The sequence below is a fragment of the Oncorhynchus keta genome, chromosome 25, assembly GCF_023373465.1.
Source record: "Oncorhynchus keta strain PuntledgeMale-10-30-2019 chromosome 25, Oket_V2, whole genome shotgun sequence".
NCBI lineage: Eukaryota > Metazoa > Chordata > Actinopteri > Salmoniformes > Salmonidae > Oncorhynchus > Oncorhynchus keta.
In genome coordinates this window covers 11,121,688-11,136,078 of record NC_068445.1, presented here as the reverse complement: position 1 = coordinate 11,136,078, position 14,391 = coordinate 11,121,688, and the positions used below count along the sequence as shown (strand labels likewise).

Genomic DNA, 14,391 nt, shown 5'->3' with positions numbered 1-14,391 from the left:
ACTCGTAGAACTACTAAGTGCGTCGTTAGATGCTTTTTCTTTGCCCTCCACGTCACTTCATGAACAGAATCAAGATGTTCATTAGTCTGTGACCACCGATGACCTCAGCAGCGCAGCCTTTCTATTGATCCTATCACTATATCGACATGCTCCAACGATGGACTTCGCAAACGTTCTCTCGGTGTGGTGTTTTGGGAAACGCATGTTACATCTTTGGCTGTTACAGGAACGCCGCATCGTTAACAACACTCATACGCTGAAGGTCCATCGCTGTCGGCAACCGGGGCCAGGCCTGTTTGCTATCCAACAGAAGGCCGGGAAACAGAATCACAACCCTTTATTTTCCTTTTTACCATGAAGGTCATTTGTAGGTCTCCCTCTACAGATCCAGCAATGTAACTCTTGAGCCATATTCATTCACACATACTTGGAATTAAACCCAAAAGCATGCAAACCATCCCAGCCAACGTGGGTCAGGTGGGATAGTGAACAGGAAATTAAAACTTCCCTCTGGCAAGAAAGTGTAGACGCTCCAGGTAAGCAAAAAAAAAAAGTAACATTTTGTTTTTAAAAAATCACCTCACTCAAAAATGTTCTTTTACAGTTGGAGATCCAAACATTAATCCTGTCCCAGTGCTTAGCACAGCTCCATTAAGAGAACATTATTGTACCATACCGGTCAAAAGTTTTAGAACACCTCATTCAAGGGTTTTTCTTTTCACTATTTTCTACAATGTAGAATTATAGTGAAGACATCAAAACGATGAAATAACACATATGGAATCACGTAGTAACCCAAAAAATATAGCCACCCTTTGCCTTGACAGCTTTGCATACTCTCAACCAACTTCATGAAGTAGTCACCTGAAATGCATTTCAATTAACAGGTGTGCCTTAAAAAGTACATTTGTGGAATCTTTTCCTTCTTAATGCATTTTAGCTAATCAGTTGTGTTGTGACAAGGTAGGGGGGTATACAGAAGACAGCCCTATTTGGTAAAAGACCAAGTCCATATTATGGCACAAACAGTTCAATTAAGCAAAGAGAAACAACAGTCCATTACTTTAAGACATGAAGGTCAGTCAACGCGGAACATTTGAAGAACTTCAAAAAGTTTATTCAAGTGCAGTCGCAAAAACCTTCAAGCTTCAAGCGTTATGATGAAACTGGCTCTCATGAGGACCGCCACAGGAAAGGAAGACCCAGAGTTACCTCTGCTGCAGAGGTTAAGTTCATTAGTTACCAGCCTCAGAAATTGCAGCCCAAATAAATGCTTCAGAGTTCAAGTAACAGACATCAACTGTTCAGAGAAGACTGCGTGAATCAGGCCCTCATGGTCAAATTGCTTCAAATAAACCACTACTAAAAGGACACCAATAAGAAGAGACTTGCTTGGGCCAAGAAACTCGAGCAATGGACATTAGACCGGTGTAAATTTGTCCTTTGGTCTGGAGTCCAAATTGTAGATTTCTGGTTCCTACTGCCGTGTCTTTGTGACACACCGTGTGGGTGAACGAATGATCTCTGCATGTGTGGTTCCCACCGTGAAGCATGGAGGAGGAGGTGTGATTGTGTGGGGCTGCTTTGCTGGTGACACGGTCTATGATTTATTTAGAATTCAAGGCACACTTAACCAGCACGGCTACCACAGTATTTTGCAGCAATACGCCATCCCATCTGATCTGGGCTTACTGGGCCTATCATTTGTTTTTAAACAGGACAATGACCCAACACACCTTCAGGCTGTGTAAGGGCTATTTTACCAAGGAGAGTGATGAGTGCTGCACCTGGCCTCCACAATCCCCCGACCTCAACCAAATTGAGATGGTTTGGGATGAGTCAGACCGCAGAGTGAAGGAAAAGCAGCCAACAAGTGCTCAGCATATGTGGGAACTCCTTCCAGACTGTTGGAAAAGCATTCCAGGTGAAGCTGGTTGAGAGAATGCCAAGAGTGTGCAAAGACGTCTTCCAGGCAGAGGGTGGCTATTTTTTCTCACACTTTTTGGGTTATTACATGATTCCATATGTTTTATTTCATAGTTTGTCTTCACTATTATTCTGCAATGTTAAAAAATTTTAAATAAAGAAAAACCCTTGAATGAGTAGGTGTTCTAAAACTTTTCACCGGTAGTGTAGGTCAGTGTCCAGTATATATATACATTTATGTCAGGGTAAACACAGGGAGGTCTATCGGAAGAGGCGGTACATGCGAGGCAGGCGTCCGTCCTTGCTGGACAGGGCAGCTTGGATGTGCTCATAGGAGGGCATCTCAGTCAAGTCTCCTAGCGCTGCTACTGCTGGCTTGCTGCGCAGCATCTTCGTTGTGACCCTCTTGATATCACTTGCTGTAATGTTACCTGGAAAGAGAAGTGAGTGAAAAGTCAGCATAAAGAACTACGGATCTATAATAATAATAATATAATAATATATGCCATTTAGCAGACGCTTTTATCCAAAGCGACTTACAGTCATGTGTGCATACATTCTACGTATGGGTGGTCCCGGGGATCGAACCCACTACCCTGGCGTTACAAGCGCCATGCTCTACCAACTGAGCTACAGGACCACTGCCATGACAGTTATGATTTGTCATTTCCCTGCAGGTTGTCGGACACCAATGTTTCATTCTGGGTTTGAGGATATCAATATCCACTATTATGACCCAGGGCACTACTACTCACTGATGAGGTCACACAGCTCGTGTGGCAGCTTCCTCTTCCCTGTGGCTAGAACCTGTCGGCCGACATCTTCAAAGATAACCGGCCGCGACTCCAGGTTCATCATCAGCATGGACTTGAGCTGCGTCTTCGCTCTCGCCAACTCCATCTGAGCACAGGAAGAGAGATGCAACGTTTGGAAGTTCAAAGAGAGAGTTCCAAGTTCAGAAATCTTTGTCATTTTAAAATGGCTTTTGTGACAAGCCTTACCTCTCCTGCTGTCCCAGCCATCTGAATAAACTCTCTGGTTATAATCTCCACCATTTCCCGAACCTTGACAAAGCAAGATGTTATCAACAACTTTGGAATGGCAGCACTTTCACAACGTCAAGAGAACACACGTCATACAAAAGTCAAATGCAGGGGCGCCAGATAACCTTTAGGCTATTGGGCCAGTAACATAAGGATTCTAACTAGCAATCTGAGCCGACAAGGTGCAAAATCTGTCAATGTGCCCTTGAGAAAGGCACTTAACCCTAATTGCGCCAGGGTCGCCATTGATAATGACAGACCCTGGCCCCACTCTCAGAGGGTGTCACAGAGAGTTGGGATATGCAAAAAAAAAAAAAAAAATCAAATTCTCACACCCTCAATGGCCAGTTTATTAGGTACACCACTCCATTCACAAAAATGGGTCGCTCCTACAAACAGTCACGTGGCCATGGGTTGCTATATAAAGCAGTCAGAGCCCAGCATTGAGGAATTCAGTTACTGTTCAATTGAATGCTAGACGGGCAGAACGAGTGACCTAAGACACTGAGTGTGGTATGATTGTTGGTGCCAGCCGCGCCAGTTCAGGAACGCACAACTCGTCAGTCCTTGTCTATTGCAGCAGACAACCACACCAGGTTCTACTCCTAAAGAAGCAGTTCCAGTGGGCACACAATCACCAACACTGGACAATTGAGTGGAAAAATATTGCCTAGGCCAACAAATTTCAGTTGCTTGCTGTTGAGTCATGCTGATGGCAGTCAGGATTTGGCGTAAGCAGTACATGTCCATGGCCCCAGTCTGGTGGCGGTGGTGTAATGTGGGAAATGTTTTCCTGGCACACGTTAGGTCCCTTGATACCAATTGAGCAACTTGTCCATGCCCCGAAGATGGGGGACCGACACAAAACTAGATGGGTATACATTATAAACTGGCCACTAAGTGCATGTAAATGTGTGAAACTTGACAAATATAAGCCACGACCAAATTATTATTTTAAAAGACATAACAAAAATGTTTTATTTTTAACAGATATTATATTCCGAGCATATGGCAGCTTATTATTAGCCCTTTAAACTACAGTGTAAAGTCCTGCCCCTCCTGAATCTCCTCTACCTACCTGTCTGGGGTCTGCACTGGCATGGATACACAGCAGGCCGCTGTCCTCGTAACTGTGATGGTATGAGGTGGCATTGTACATCCAATGATGCCTGTAGATTTAAAAAAAATGCATTTTAAAAATATACAATCGTAATTACTTTCATTACAATTGAGAAGGATGTATCCTGCTTACCTGTTGAGCACGTTCAGGTAAAGCCGAGTGAACATGCCTTTCCCAGGACCCCCCGCTGAGAAGGACCCGCCTCCACCCATCATCATGTTGAGGACGGCAAATGGGATGAAGTCCTCCTCCTGTATCACAAAATATGAATAACATCCAGATACAGGATAGCCTAGATAGAGCCTGAGACAGTTCAAGCAAGTGGGCGGGAGATCCTCCACACCAACCAATCACAGTGAGCACCCACCAGGAACGAGCAGCTCTCCAGGCCAATCATGATGTGGGTGAGCTCAGGGATGGGAGTGGGGCCAAGACTCACATCTGACATATCCTTATCCATCTGAGAGGATCAAAACAGAGATTTACATTCTGATTTAGTAAAATAAACAAGGAAAAAGGAAGGAAGGAAAGGAAAGGGAAAAGATCTTCCTGCTCTTACCCTTACGATTCCACCAGTGTACTGTGCCACAGACAGGTCGACATTGGTAGGCGTACTGGCTCCCCATACTGGCTTCACATCCAGCAGATATTTCCTGGCGCAGGCCACCAGTTGTTCATGTTCGATACCCACACCGGCTAACACCATACGCTCTGGGCAGTAGTAGCTCCGCAGGTACGTATGTAGCAGCTTCTTGTCAATCTTCTCCACGTTGTCTACTGGACAGAAGCGAGGCAACCCAACAGTGTTCCCCCGATATGCTGCCTAGTTCACAGAGTAAGTGTTGTGAAACGTTATGCATCATCATACGAATGTGTCCAAAAATGGCACAATTGATCTAGGCTCACTGCAGAGGTGGGGCCAAAGTAAATTAGTAACGGTGCAACAAGAGACGTCGTGCAGCTCAAGAATAATTTCTGAGTATCAATCAATAGCAAGACTCACTGCGTGGATCATCTCTGTCAGTAAAGGTTCAGGGTCAGGCCTCATGTTCAGATCCTCCAGCTCAAAGCGCACTGCCATCCTAGTCATCTCAATCTCCTCATCTAGTAACCAGAAGCAGAGCCATCCCTGAAGAAAATATACTCCCACAAAAACGTTTACTAGTCTCACTTTCGTAGACAATTCAATTAAGTCAACATTTTCCCCAAATCATTGAAGGAGACGTCAAACATGATGACAGACAGACCTGTCACTCAGAGTGTTGACTCACCTAGCAGGCGTGGCTGCAATACAGCATCAGAGAGCAGGCTGACTACCGTGTCCAGTCCCTTCACCTCGGCAGAGACGGCATACATGGTGGTGTCTCTGTGAATAAAACCTTAGGCGTCACACAAACTGACTGAAAAGCTTCATCCCCTTCCAAAGCAGTACAACTATGAAAGGGATAAAGAGTACCATGACTATAGTTCCTATACCTTTCCGGCAGTCAGAGAGAAAACATACTGTGCCTGGACATTGAAGCCAAAGGAAATGATTCATACCTGGACGTTTGGCAGTCACAGATCCCTCCATGTTTTTCAAGTGTGAGAAGAATTTCGTCTTTACTGCCATACTGGGCTGTGGACTGAAGACGCACATACACGTACATTCATCGTGTCCCATAAACAAAAACATGGCCATCAACTTGCTTATGCTACAACAGTGACAAGACTGAGGTAAAACGGTGGAACATCTCTTGCACAAGCCGTCTCAAAGCAGATGACACTTACAGAAAAGGCCAGTTTCTCCAAAAAGTGTGCAATTCCACTGGGGTATTTTGTCTCATGTCTGGATCCTGAATTCACTAAAACTGGAAGGAGAGAAGAAGCAAATCATCATTCGTTCATACTTTATTGATTATGCAGCAATGGAGACTTTCTGAAATAGAATAAGAAAATATCAATTATATTCAACTTACTTCCAACAGTGCAGAATTGACCAAACTTGTTTTGAGATGCTACTTTAAGGCCATTTTCCAAAGTAGTGATTTTAGTCTCGCATTGCTCATGCCCGTCAACGGACGCAAACACTGGTTTAGGGATCCCTGGTAACGGTGCAGAGAGTGAGATATTTGGATATCTGCTGCCACTGCTGTACTTTCTATATACTGCAATTCCAAACCTGTAAATGCAAAGATATAAGGTTTAAATGTGCCTAAATAAATCAGACTGTAATCTCAGACTTCTGCAATCCAGTCTGAATTAAAGGAGTGCAAAAACATAAATGTCTTTACAAGCCAAAATGATGAACAACATTACATTTGAACTTACTCTTGTAGTTATTTTATTCAGGCAGAAATGTAAGAAAAATATCCACAGGAAAGTATAATTTACCCGATTTTTTAAAACGTCAGGATTGCCGTTGAGATTACGATAACCTGACACATGCGCAAAACCATGTAAACACCTGAACAACTTCAGTTTTGTGCCTTTAACTAGGCATACATTACACAAAAAACAAACATCTTCACATCTTGGGAGCACCAACATTATGTGAATTGTCAGCAAAATTTTATCATCCTGAAGTCTGCGACTGGTGTGCTCATATTACACACATTTGCTCACATTGCCTCCTGTCTAGACCCATCCCGGTTTTATACATTTCCAGATGAGTCGTGGTGCCTGTGGCTTTAAGAAGTGTCATCATTATCCCTTCTTTGTAGTTGTAGCCAAGCAACAGAGGACAAATTGCACAAATCGCATTGTAGAAAAGATACGATGCAAAATATCTAGCATGTCAGAATTAGGTTTATCTGGACCTAAAATGCGGATCGGGAGAGCGAAAGACCCATAATCGCACGTCTTTCTCCCGCTCCCATTCTGCGACCTAAGACGTTTTAGTTGTCGCCTACAATTATACAATTCACCTGCAATCCCAGAAATGTGTTGTGGATCCCAAGTAGTTTTTTTTTTTTTTTAATCATGTAATGTCCAGCTTTAGTTAATAAGCAGACAAATCGGGATAGCCACACACAGAGATCCTCGTTTTAGGTCAGTTAATATTACTTTCCTGTGGATATTGTGTCTCTCATTTCCACCCGAATAAGGACGAAATGGTCAGACAACGGAGTAAATTCAAATGAGATGTATTCAACATTCTGACTTGTAGAGACCGTTTGGCGTTTTAGACCATATATATTAGAGACGAGTGAGAAAACAAATGTCACACCAGGATTAGAAAGAGGCCAGGTTTAGGTTAGTTTATGGATTGCGGCAATCAACAACAGCATGTCTTGACAGTCAGGGGAACTGAAGTCACACCTAAGTACCAGATTCACCTTTCCACGTGTTCTAGGTAGCACCTAGCCCAATATATATATATACTCTTAAGGAGCCTAACGTTACCGTTAGTCCATTAGGTCCAAGGACCTTATGCTATTTTCAGAGGTAGACCGGCTCTGGTAGCCAAAACAGCCGAATACTCTATCTAAACGCGAATCGATTCTCAACTGCGGTACAGTTGTAGAAAGATACAGCCCTTTACTTTCATCACATCAAAACTATATCAAATGTAAAATCTCCACTTACTGTATACTGTTCTAACAGGTTTTAGTACTGTTGTAGCCGGCAGCACAATGTTATGTGTAAATGGTAGGGATGTGCATCATTCCCTTTAAAGACCACTCAAAACGAATATATGCGATTCAGTTTGATTAGAGAACTAATCAATGCGATTTGGTCCGATGATCTAACATTTGTTACATTAAGGCTGTGAAAGGAAGGAAAATCATGACAAACTCCAGCCACTCAAGCCACAGACTACTCTCAGTTTCTGCATGGCAAGCGGTACATCAAGTCTGACACCAACAGGCTCCTGAATAGCTTCTATCACCAAGCCATAAGTCTGCTAAATAGCTAACACGTGACATTAAAGCTTGAAGCTTAAACCATTTTTGCATTCTAAATTAGAATCTGCTGCTCATGAGCTGGGCCTCTGAGCTGAATCTGTCTGCGCAAGTGTAAATGATAATATATACAGTTGAAGTCGGAAGTTTACATACACTTAGGTTGGAGTCAATAAAACTAGTTTTTCAACCACTCCACAAATTTCTTGAAAACAAACTATAGTTTTGGCAAGTTGGTTAGGACATCTACTTTGTGCATGACAAGTCATTTTTCCAACAATTGTTTACAGACAGGTTATTTCACTGCATCACAATTCCAGTGGGTCAGAAGTTTACATACACTAAGTTGACTGTGCCTTTAAACAGCTTGGAAAATACCAGAAAATTATGTCAAGGCTTTAGAAGCTTTTGATACAAACAATAGTACGCAAGTATAAACACCATGGGACCACGCAGTCGGTACACCGCTCAGGAAGGAGACGCGTTCTGTCTCCTAGAAATGAACTCACTTTGTTACGAAAAGTGCAAACCAATCCCAGAACAACAGCAAAGGACCTTGTGAAGATGCTGGAGGAAACAGGTACAAAAGTATCTATATCCACAGTAAAACAAGTCCTATATCAACATAACCTGAAAGACCACTCAGCAAGGAAGAAGCCACTGCTCCAAAACTGCCACAAAAAAGCCAGACTACGGTTTGAAACTGCACATGGGGACAAAGATCGTACATTTTGGAGAAATGTCTTCTGGTCTGATGAAACAAAAATATAACTGTTTCGCAATAATGACCATCGTTATGTTTAGAGGAAAAAGGGGGTGGCTTGTAAGTTGAAGAACACCATCCCAACCGTGAAGCACGGGGGTGGCAGCATCATGTTGTGGGGGTGCTTTGCTGCAGGAGGGACTGGTGCACTTCACAAAATAGACAGCATCATGTGGATATATTGAAGCAACATCTCAAGACATCAGTCAGGAAGTTAAAGCTTGGTCACAAATGGACAATGACCCCAAGCATACTTCCAAAGTTGTGGCAAAATGGCTTAAGGACAACAAAGTCAAGGTATTGGAGTGGCCATCACAAAGCCCTGACCTCAATCCTATGGAGAATTTGTGGGCAGAACTGAAAAAGCGTGTATCGAGCAAGGAGGCCTACAAACCTGACTCGGTTACACCAACTCTGTCTGGAGGAATGGGCCAAAATTCACCCAACTTATTGTAGGAAATTTGTGGAAGGCTACCCAAAACGTGTGACCAAAGTTAAACAGTTTAAAGGCAATGCTACCTAATACTAATTGAGTGTATGTAAACTTCTGACCCACTGGGAATGTGATGAAAGAAATAAAAGCTGAAATAAATAATTCTCTACTATTATTCTGACATTTCACATTCATAAAATAAAGTGGTGATCCGAACTGACCTCAGACAGGGAATTTGTATTCAGATTAAATATCAGGAATTGTGAAAAGCTGAGTTTAAATGTATTTGGCTAAGGTGTATGTAAACTTCTGACTTCAACTGTATATATGATGTACGTATGTGTGTGTGTGAATGTTGCATGTTTATGGTGTATGTACAATGTAGGCACATGGGCCATGAGGGAGACTTGGCATCTACCACCTAACTACCAATATCATATTTGGGGTGGGGGGCGCAATGTAGCCTGTTTTTTGTCCCCCCACTTCAGAAATAACCGTCGCCCACTAATTAACATATCATTTTTGAAGATTAACTGTTTGGGCTAGTAACGTATCATTTTTTTTAGTTTACAAATTAGCTATGACATCTCCAACGAATATAAAGCCCAACTTCGGATTTCACCCCACCTCAAGATCGAATGGTTTTGACCGTTTGGAAGTTTAGGGAGCTCCTTTTCTCCTGCTTTGCCCATGCAGTGTGCCTTGCAAAGTGATTGCTGGCGTACTTATGAAATGATCAACTATATACCCTGTATATCTTTACACTGATTGTTTAAATCAGTGCGCAGTTTGACTAGGATAGTAATATTGCCTGGAGTTGATCTTGTTCAGCATGCAAAACAAATGTCAACAGTTACATGCTTAGTTCTACACTGGAGGTGCCACAAAATATGAGGTGTTTTTGAAAGGTAGAAAGAAAGTAATGAGCTAAATGATTTAGTAGATTTGCTATTCATAAAGTTCGAAAACGATTATCTGACCGATGCATGCTACATTTGGATCGGTTGGGGTCCGTGGACCAGTTGTATCTTAAAGACGCTGCATGGTCAATCCATTGTCTGCATTGGCCGTACAGTGATGTGGCCTCTGCAGAAGTCAGGGCATTCATACTTGTTGTGTTTTGCAGTCTTGCGCTTTGCAGAGCAGCACAGAGCTGTTGTGAAGGAATTTGTCAAGGGAGTTAGTGTTTATACAGGACCTCCCGCCCTCACCTACCGTCAACCAATCAAGTCAATGCAGACCTATACGGAGCTCTCTACATTGTTACAAAAAAAATTGAGAGGCCCACTGCGATGTGGTACGGAGTTCAATTTGGCCTCTGAGGGCCTCTGAAGGCTCCCCAATTGCATCACACCATCCATACGGTGGGCTATTCCTTGGGTGCTGAAATCCATCGTTTTTGATAACTTCCTTTTATGTGATGTCAGAGCTCCAGTCAGCCCACACTAGTCTCCCCTCAACTCCATCATAGAGTTGTGTTGAGATATTTGGAGACTATATGTATGCCCATTTTCCGTAAACATAGAGATGGAATTCTCGGCCTACCGAGTGGCACAGAGGTCTAAGGCACTGCATCACAGTGCTTGAGGTGTCACTACAGACCCGGGTTCGTTCCCAGGCTGTCTCACAACCGGACGTGACCAAGAGTCCCATAGGCCGGCGCACTATTGGCCCAGCATCATCCGGGTTCGGGGAGGTTTTGGCCATCGCACTCTAGCGACTCATGACTTGACCTTCATATATCACAAAACTGGGGGTGATATACACAAAATAATAAACTTAAAAATAAAATGTAACTCTAAAAAGCTGTATATGTTTTGTGTGTGCGATTTCTATGCTTCCTGTTCTTACTTTCGTTTATGCATCTTTTACTATTGGTTTTGTACACCAGCTTCAAACACCTGAAAATACAATATTTTTGGTTATGGAAAATATTTCAGTGGTTTAGATGGTCCAATGATTCTCTACAATATACTTGATTGTTTTGTTAGATTAACTAAACATAGGCGAACTATTAGAATTTTGCAATCAGGAAATAACCGAGTAATTATAGTGGACCTTTAAAACTTCCCCGACCAGAAGATACTATTTTCAATAGACTCTAAAGGTAGTAGTTAGCTTATAAAAAAAAGAGCTAGGTAGCACCATATGCTAACTATTGATGATGCCAAAGTGTGTTTGTCCAGAAATCCAAGTTGCCAGTGACAGTGTACGTCAGCTACCTAGTTTGCTAGCTAAATAGGAAATCACGACTGTACTCGCATGCATATAACGACACTGTCAATAATGCTATTCGTTCGCAGCCGACTGCATATTAAAAATATAGCTTTCCACAACATTGTTTTGTTTGACTTAAATCTATCAGTTACACGGCTTTGCTTGCGCGCTAGCTGATCACGAAAATACATATTTCAGTAAAGTCAATTCAAATGCTTTAGGATACACGTGAATATAAAATATTACGTTATTTTATTTTTGCAAGTACTAAACTGTGAATATTACCTCTGAACACGGCCCCAACTTCTACAATGCGACATGTGCGCCGCCATCTTGAATTCTCTGTGACCACAAATTCAACCGGATGCTATTTCAAAACACTTTTCCTTCTTATTCTGTTTCCTCCTTGTCTTTTTCTTCGATGAGGTTTCACGGCTGTTGGCATCCAATAAATGTTGCTTTACCGCCATCTACTAGACTGGAGTACAAATCCCTTATACTTTGCTTGGAATTTTTTTTTTTTTAAATCATCAAACACAAAACATCAAACACAAAAAACAACACCAATTAATTGACTTGCCTTGTTAATGTAAAACATTTAGTCCTACCTCAGGCCAACAACCTGAAAGGAAGGGACACCACCACACCCTATAACTCACACACCCAAATACCTCTCCCCAAATACCTCTCTGCAGGTGCCACCACAACCTCAATTATCCCTGCAGTACAGTTGATAACCATTGTTATAAATGCTACAAATTCAAACTTACTGAAACATATATCACTAGGATTTTTAGTAGATCTGTACCAGTATGGTGAACCCTTGGATTTAATAACTGGTTGACTCTCCTTTGACAGCAATAACTTCAAACAAATGTGTTCTGTAGTTGAGGATTAGACCTGCACAACAGTCAGGAGGAATTTTGAACCATTCCTCTTTACAAAACTGTTTCAGTTCAGCAATATTCTTGGGATGTCTGGTGTGAACTGTTCTCTTGAGGTCATGCCATGCCATCTCAAACGGGTTGAGGTCAGGACTCTGACTGGGCCACTCTAGAAGGCATATTTTCTTCTGTTGAAGCCATTCTGTTGTTGATTTACTTCTGTGTTTTGTGTCGTTGTCCTGTTGCATCACCCAACTTCTGTTGGCCTTCAATTGGCAGACAGAGAGCCTAACATTCTCTTGCAAAATGTCTTGATAGACTGGGGAATTCATTTTTCCGTCGATGATAGCAAGCTGTCCAGACCCTGAGGCAGCAAAGCAGCCCCAAATCATGATGCTCCACCATACTTTACAGTTGGGATGATGTTTTGATGTTTGTCTGCTGTGCCTTTTTTTCCCACACATAGTGTTGTGTGTTCCTTCCAAACAACTCAGCTGTAGTTTAATCTGTCCACAGAATATTTTTCCAGTCGCGCTGTGGAACATCCAGGTGAACTTTTGCAAACTTCAGATGTGCAGCAAAGTTTTTTTAGACATCAGTGACTTCTTCCGTGGTGTCCTCCCATGAACACCATTCTTGTTTTACTGTTTTACGTATTGTAGACTCGTCAACAGAGATGTCAGCATGTTTCCGAGATTTCTGTAAGTCTTTAGCTGTCACGCTAGGATTCTTCTTAACCTCATTGAGCATTCTGCGCTGTGCTCTTGCAGTCATCTTTGCAGGACGGCCACTCCTAGGGAGAGTAGCAACAGCGCTGAACTTTCTCCATTTATAGACAGTTTGTCTTACCGTGGACTGATGAACATCAAAGCTTTTAGAGATACTTTTGTAACCCTTTCCAGCTTTATGCAAGTCAACAATTCTTAATCTTAGGTCTTCTGAGATCTATTTTGTTCAAGGCATGGTTCACATCAGGCAATGCTTCTTGTGAAGAGCAAACTCATATTTTGTGAGTGTGAGTGTTTTTTATAGGGCAAGATTATACAGTCTTATAAATGCGCTACAACAAAGCTTTCTTAGTGTCCAACAAGCTTTCTCTACCCTTATCCTTGTTCTGAACACCTCCAAAACAAAGGTCATGTGGTTTGGTAGGAAGAATGCCCCTCTAGATACTTCAGTCCCCTCCAGGTTCTGTGGTAAGTCTCGCCAAGTTTAGTTTAGTGGAATTGCTCCTCATCACAAAAATATGTCTCTGGTTAGATCTACCCACATGAAAAAATAGTACAGTGTATACAATGGTAGGAATGTTTTTTCATCGGACTATACTGTAGTACTCACTGTAGTATACTGTAGAATTTACAGTAAAAAATAGTACTATATACTACAGTAATTATTGTAGTGTTTTTGCTGACTGTAGTACGGTATACTGTAGTTTTTACTGTAGGGTTTTTGCAGACTCTAGTACACTGTAGAATTTACTGTAGTGTTTTGGGGGACATTACTGTAGTATTTACTAAAGGGTTTTTGTTTTATTATCTTTGACATAGAAGTGGGGGGCTTTCTCCTTGAGGAAACCTACTGGAGAAATACTAAATGAGCACATTTTCCTTATCCTGTAGGTAGGTAGGTAGGTAGGACTGGGGTTTGAACGGACAGTTCAGAGCTTCTGCTCTTTTCTTCTAACCTGTAGGAAACAAAATATATGGTCTATACTTGGCATGTAGTTTTCTCACTTATGGGTGGCGCAAATTGGGATGTAGTGGAGGGGAATGGGCAGGGTATATGCAAATTAAATACTGTAGTATTTACTATAGTTGAAAAAAATTGAGGACTATTGTTGTTGTGGACTATATTAATAATGTAGTATTTACTATAGTATTCTACAACATTCTTTACAAAGTACTACACACTATCAAGGGATACTACAGTGTGTAGCATAGTACAGTATACAACTGTTTACTCCAGAATTATATAGTAAGTACTGGAATATTTTATAATGAACTAGTATTTTTTATATGTGGGTAACTACTGTCCCAGGCATTGCAGACTTGGGCTGAATCCATCTGGGTTTCTCTGGTTTCCTGGAATGTGATAGGTTCACTGTTCACAGCCGATTGGTTC

General features: G+C 42.0%; 1 protein-coding gene and 1 pseudogene across 1 annotated transcript; both read right to left on the bottom strand.

The window, feature by feature from the left end:
- Window positions 1–322: 322 nt before the first annotated feature.
- Window positions 323–11,809, bottom strand: LOC118358161 (mitochondrial-processing peptidase subunit alpha-like). Its single transcript, XM_035735662.2, has 13 exons — window positions 11,672–11,809; window positions 6,048–6,250; window positions 5,860–5,939; window positions 5,632–5,714; window positions 5,361–5,455; window positions 5,093–5,193; window positions 4,649–4,912; window positions 4,457–4,549; window positions 4,222–4,340; window positions 4,048–4,138; window positions 2,928–2,990; window positions 2,682–2,826; window positions 323–2,357 (listed from the first exon to the last, which is right to left on the bottom strand). Exons 1-13 carry the CDS (start codon window positions 11,716–11,718, stop codon window positions 2,188–2,190), a joined length of 1,554 nt encoding a protein of 517 aa, XP_035591555.1. The 5' UTR covers window positions 11,719–11,809; the 3' UTR covers window positions 323–2,187.
- Window positions 11,810–13,822: 2,013 nt separating this feature from the next.
- On the bottom strand, window positions 13,823–13,875 carry LOC118358597 (uncharacterized; annotated as a pseudogene).
- Window positions 13,876–14,391: the final 516 nt, after the last annotated feature.

Coding starts and splice junctions, on each gene's coding strand:
- LOC118358161 (XM_035735662.2), bottom strand. CDS start 11,718: ATGGCGGCGCACATGTCGCATTGTAGAAGTTGGGGCCGTGTTCAGAG. Junction 5,194..5,360: donor ATTGCAGCCACGCCTGCTAG/GTGAGTCAACAC, acceptor TCTGGTTACTAG/ATGAGGAGATTGAGATGACT. Junction 4,341..4,456: donor TGGAGAGCTGCTCGTTCCTG/GTGGGTGCTCAC, acceptor TTTGTGATACAG/GAGGAGGACTTCATCCCATT.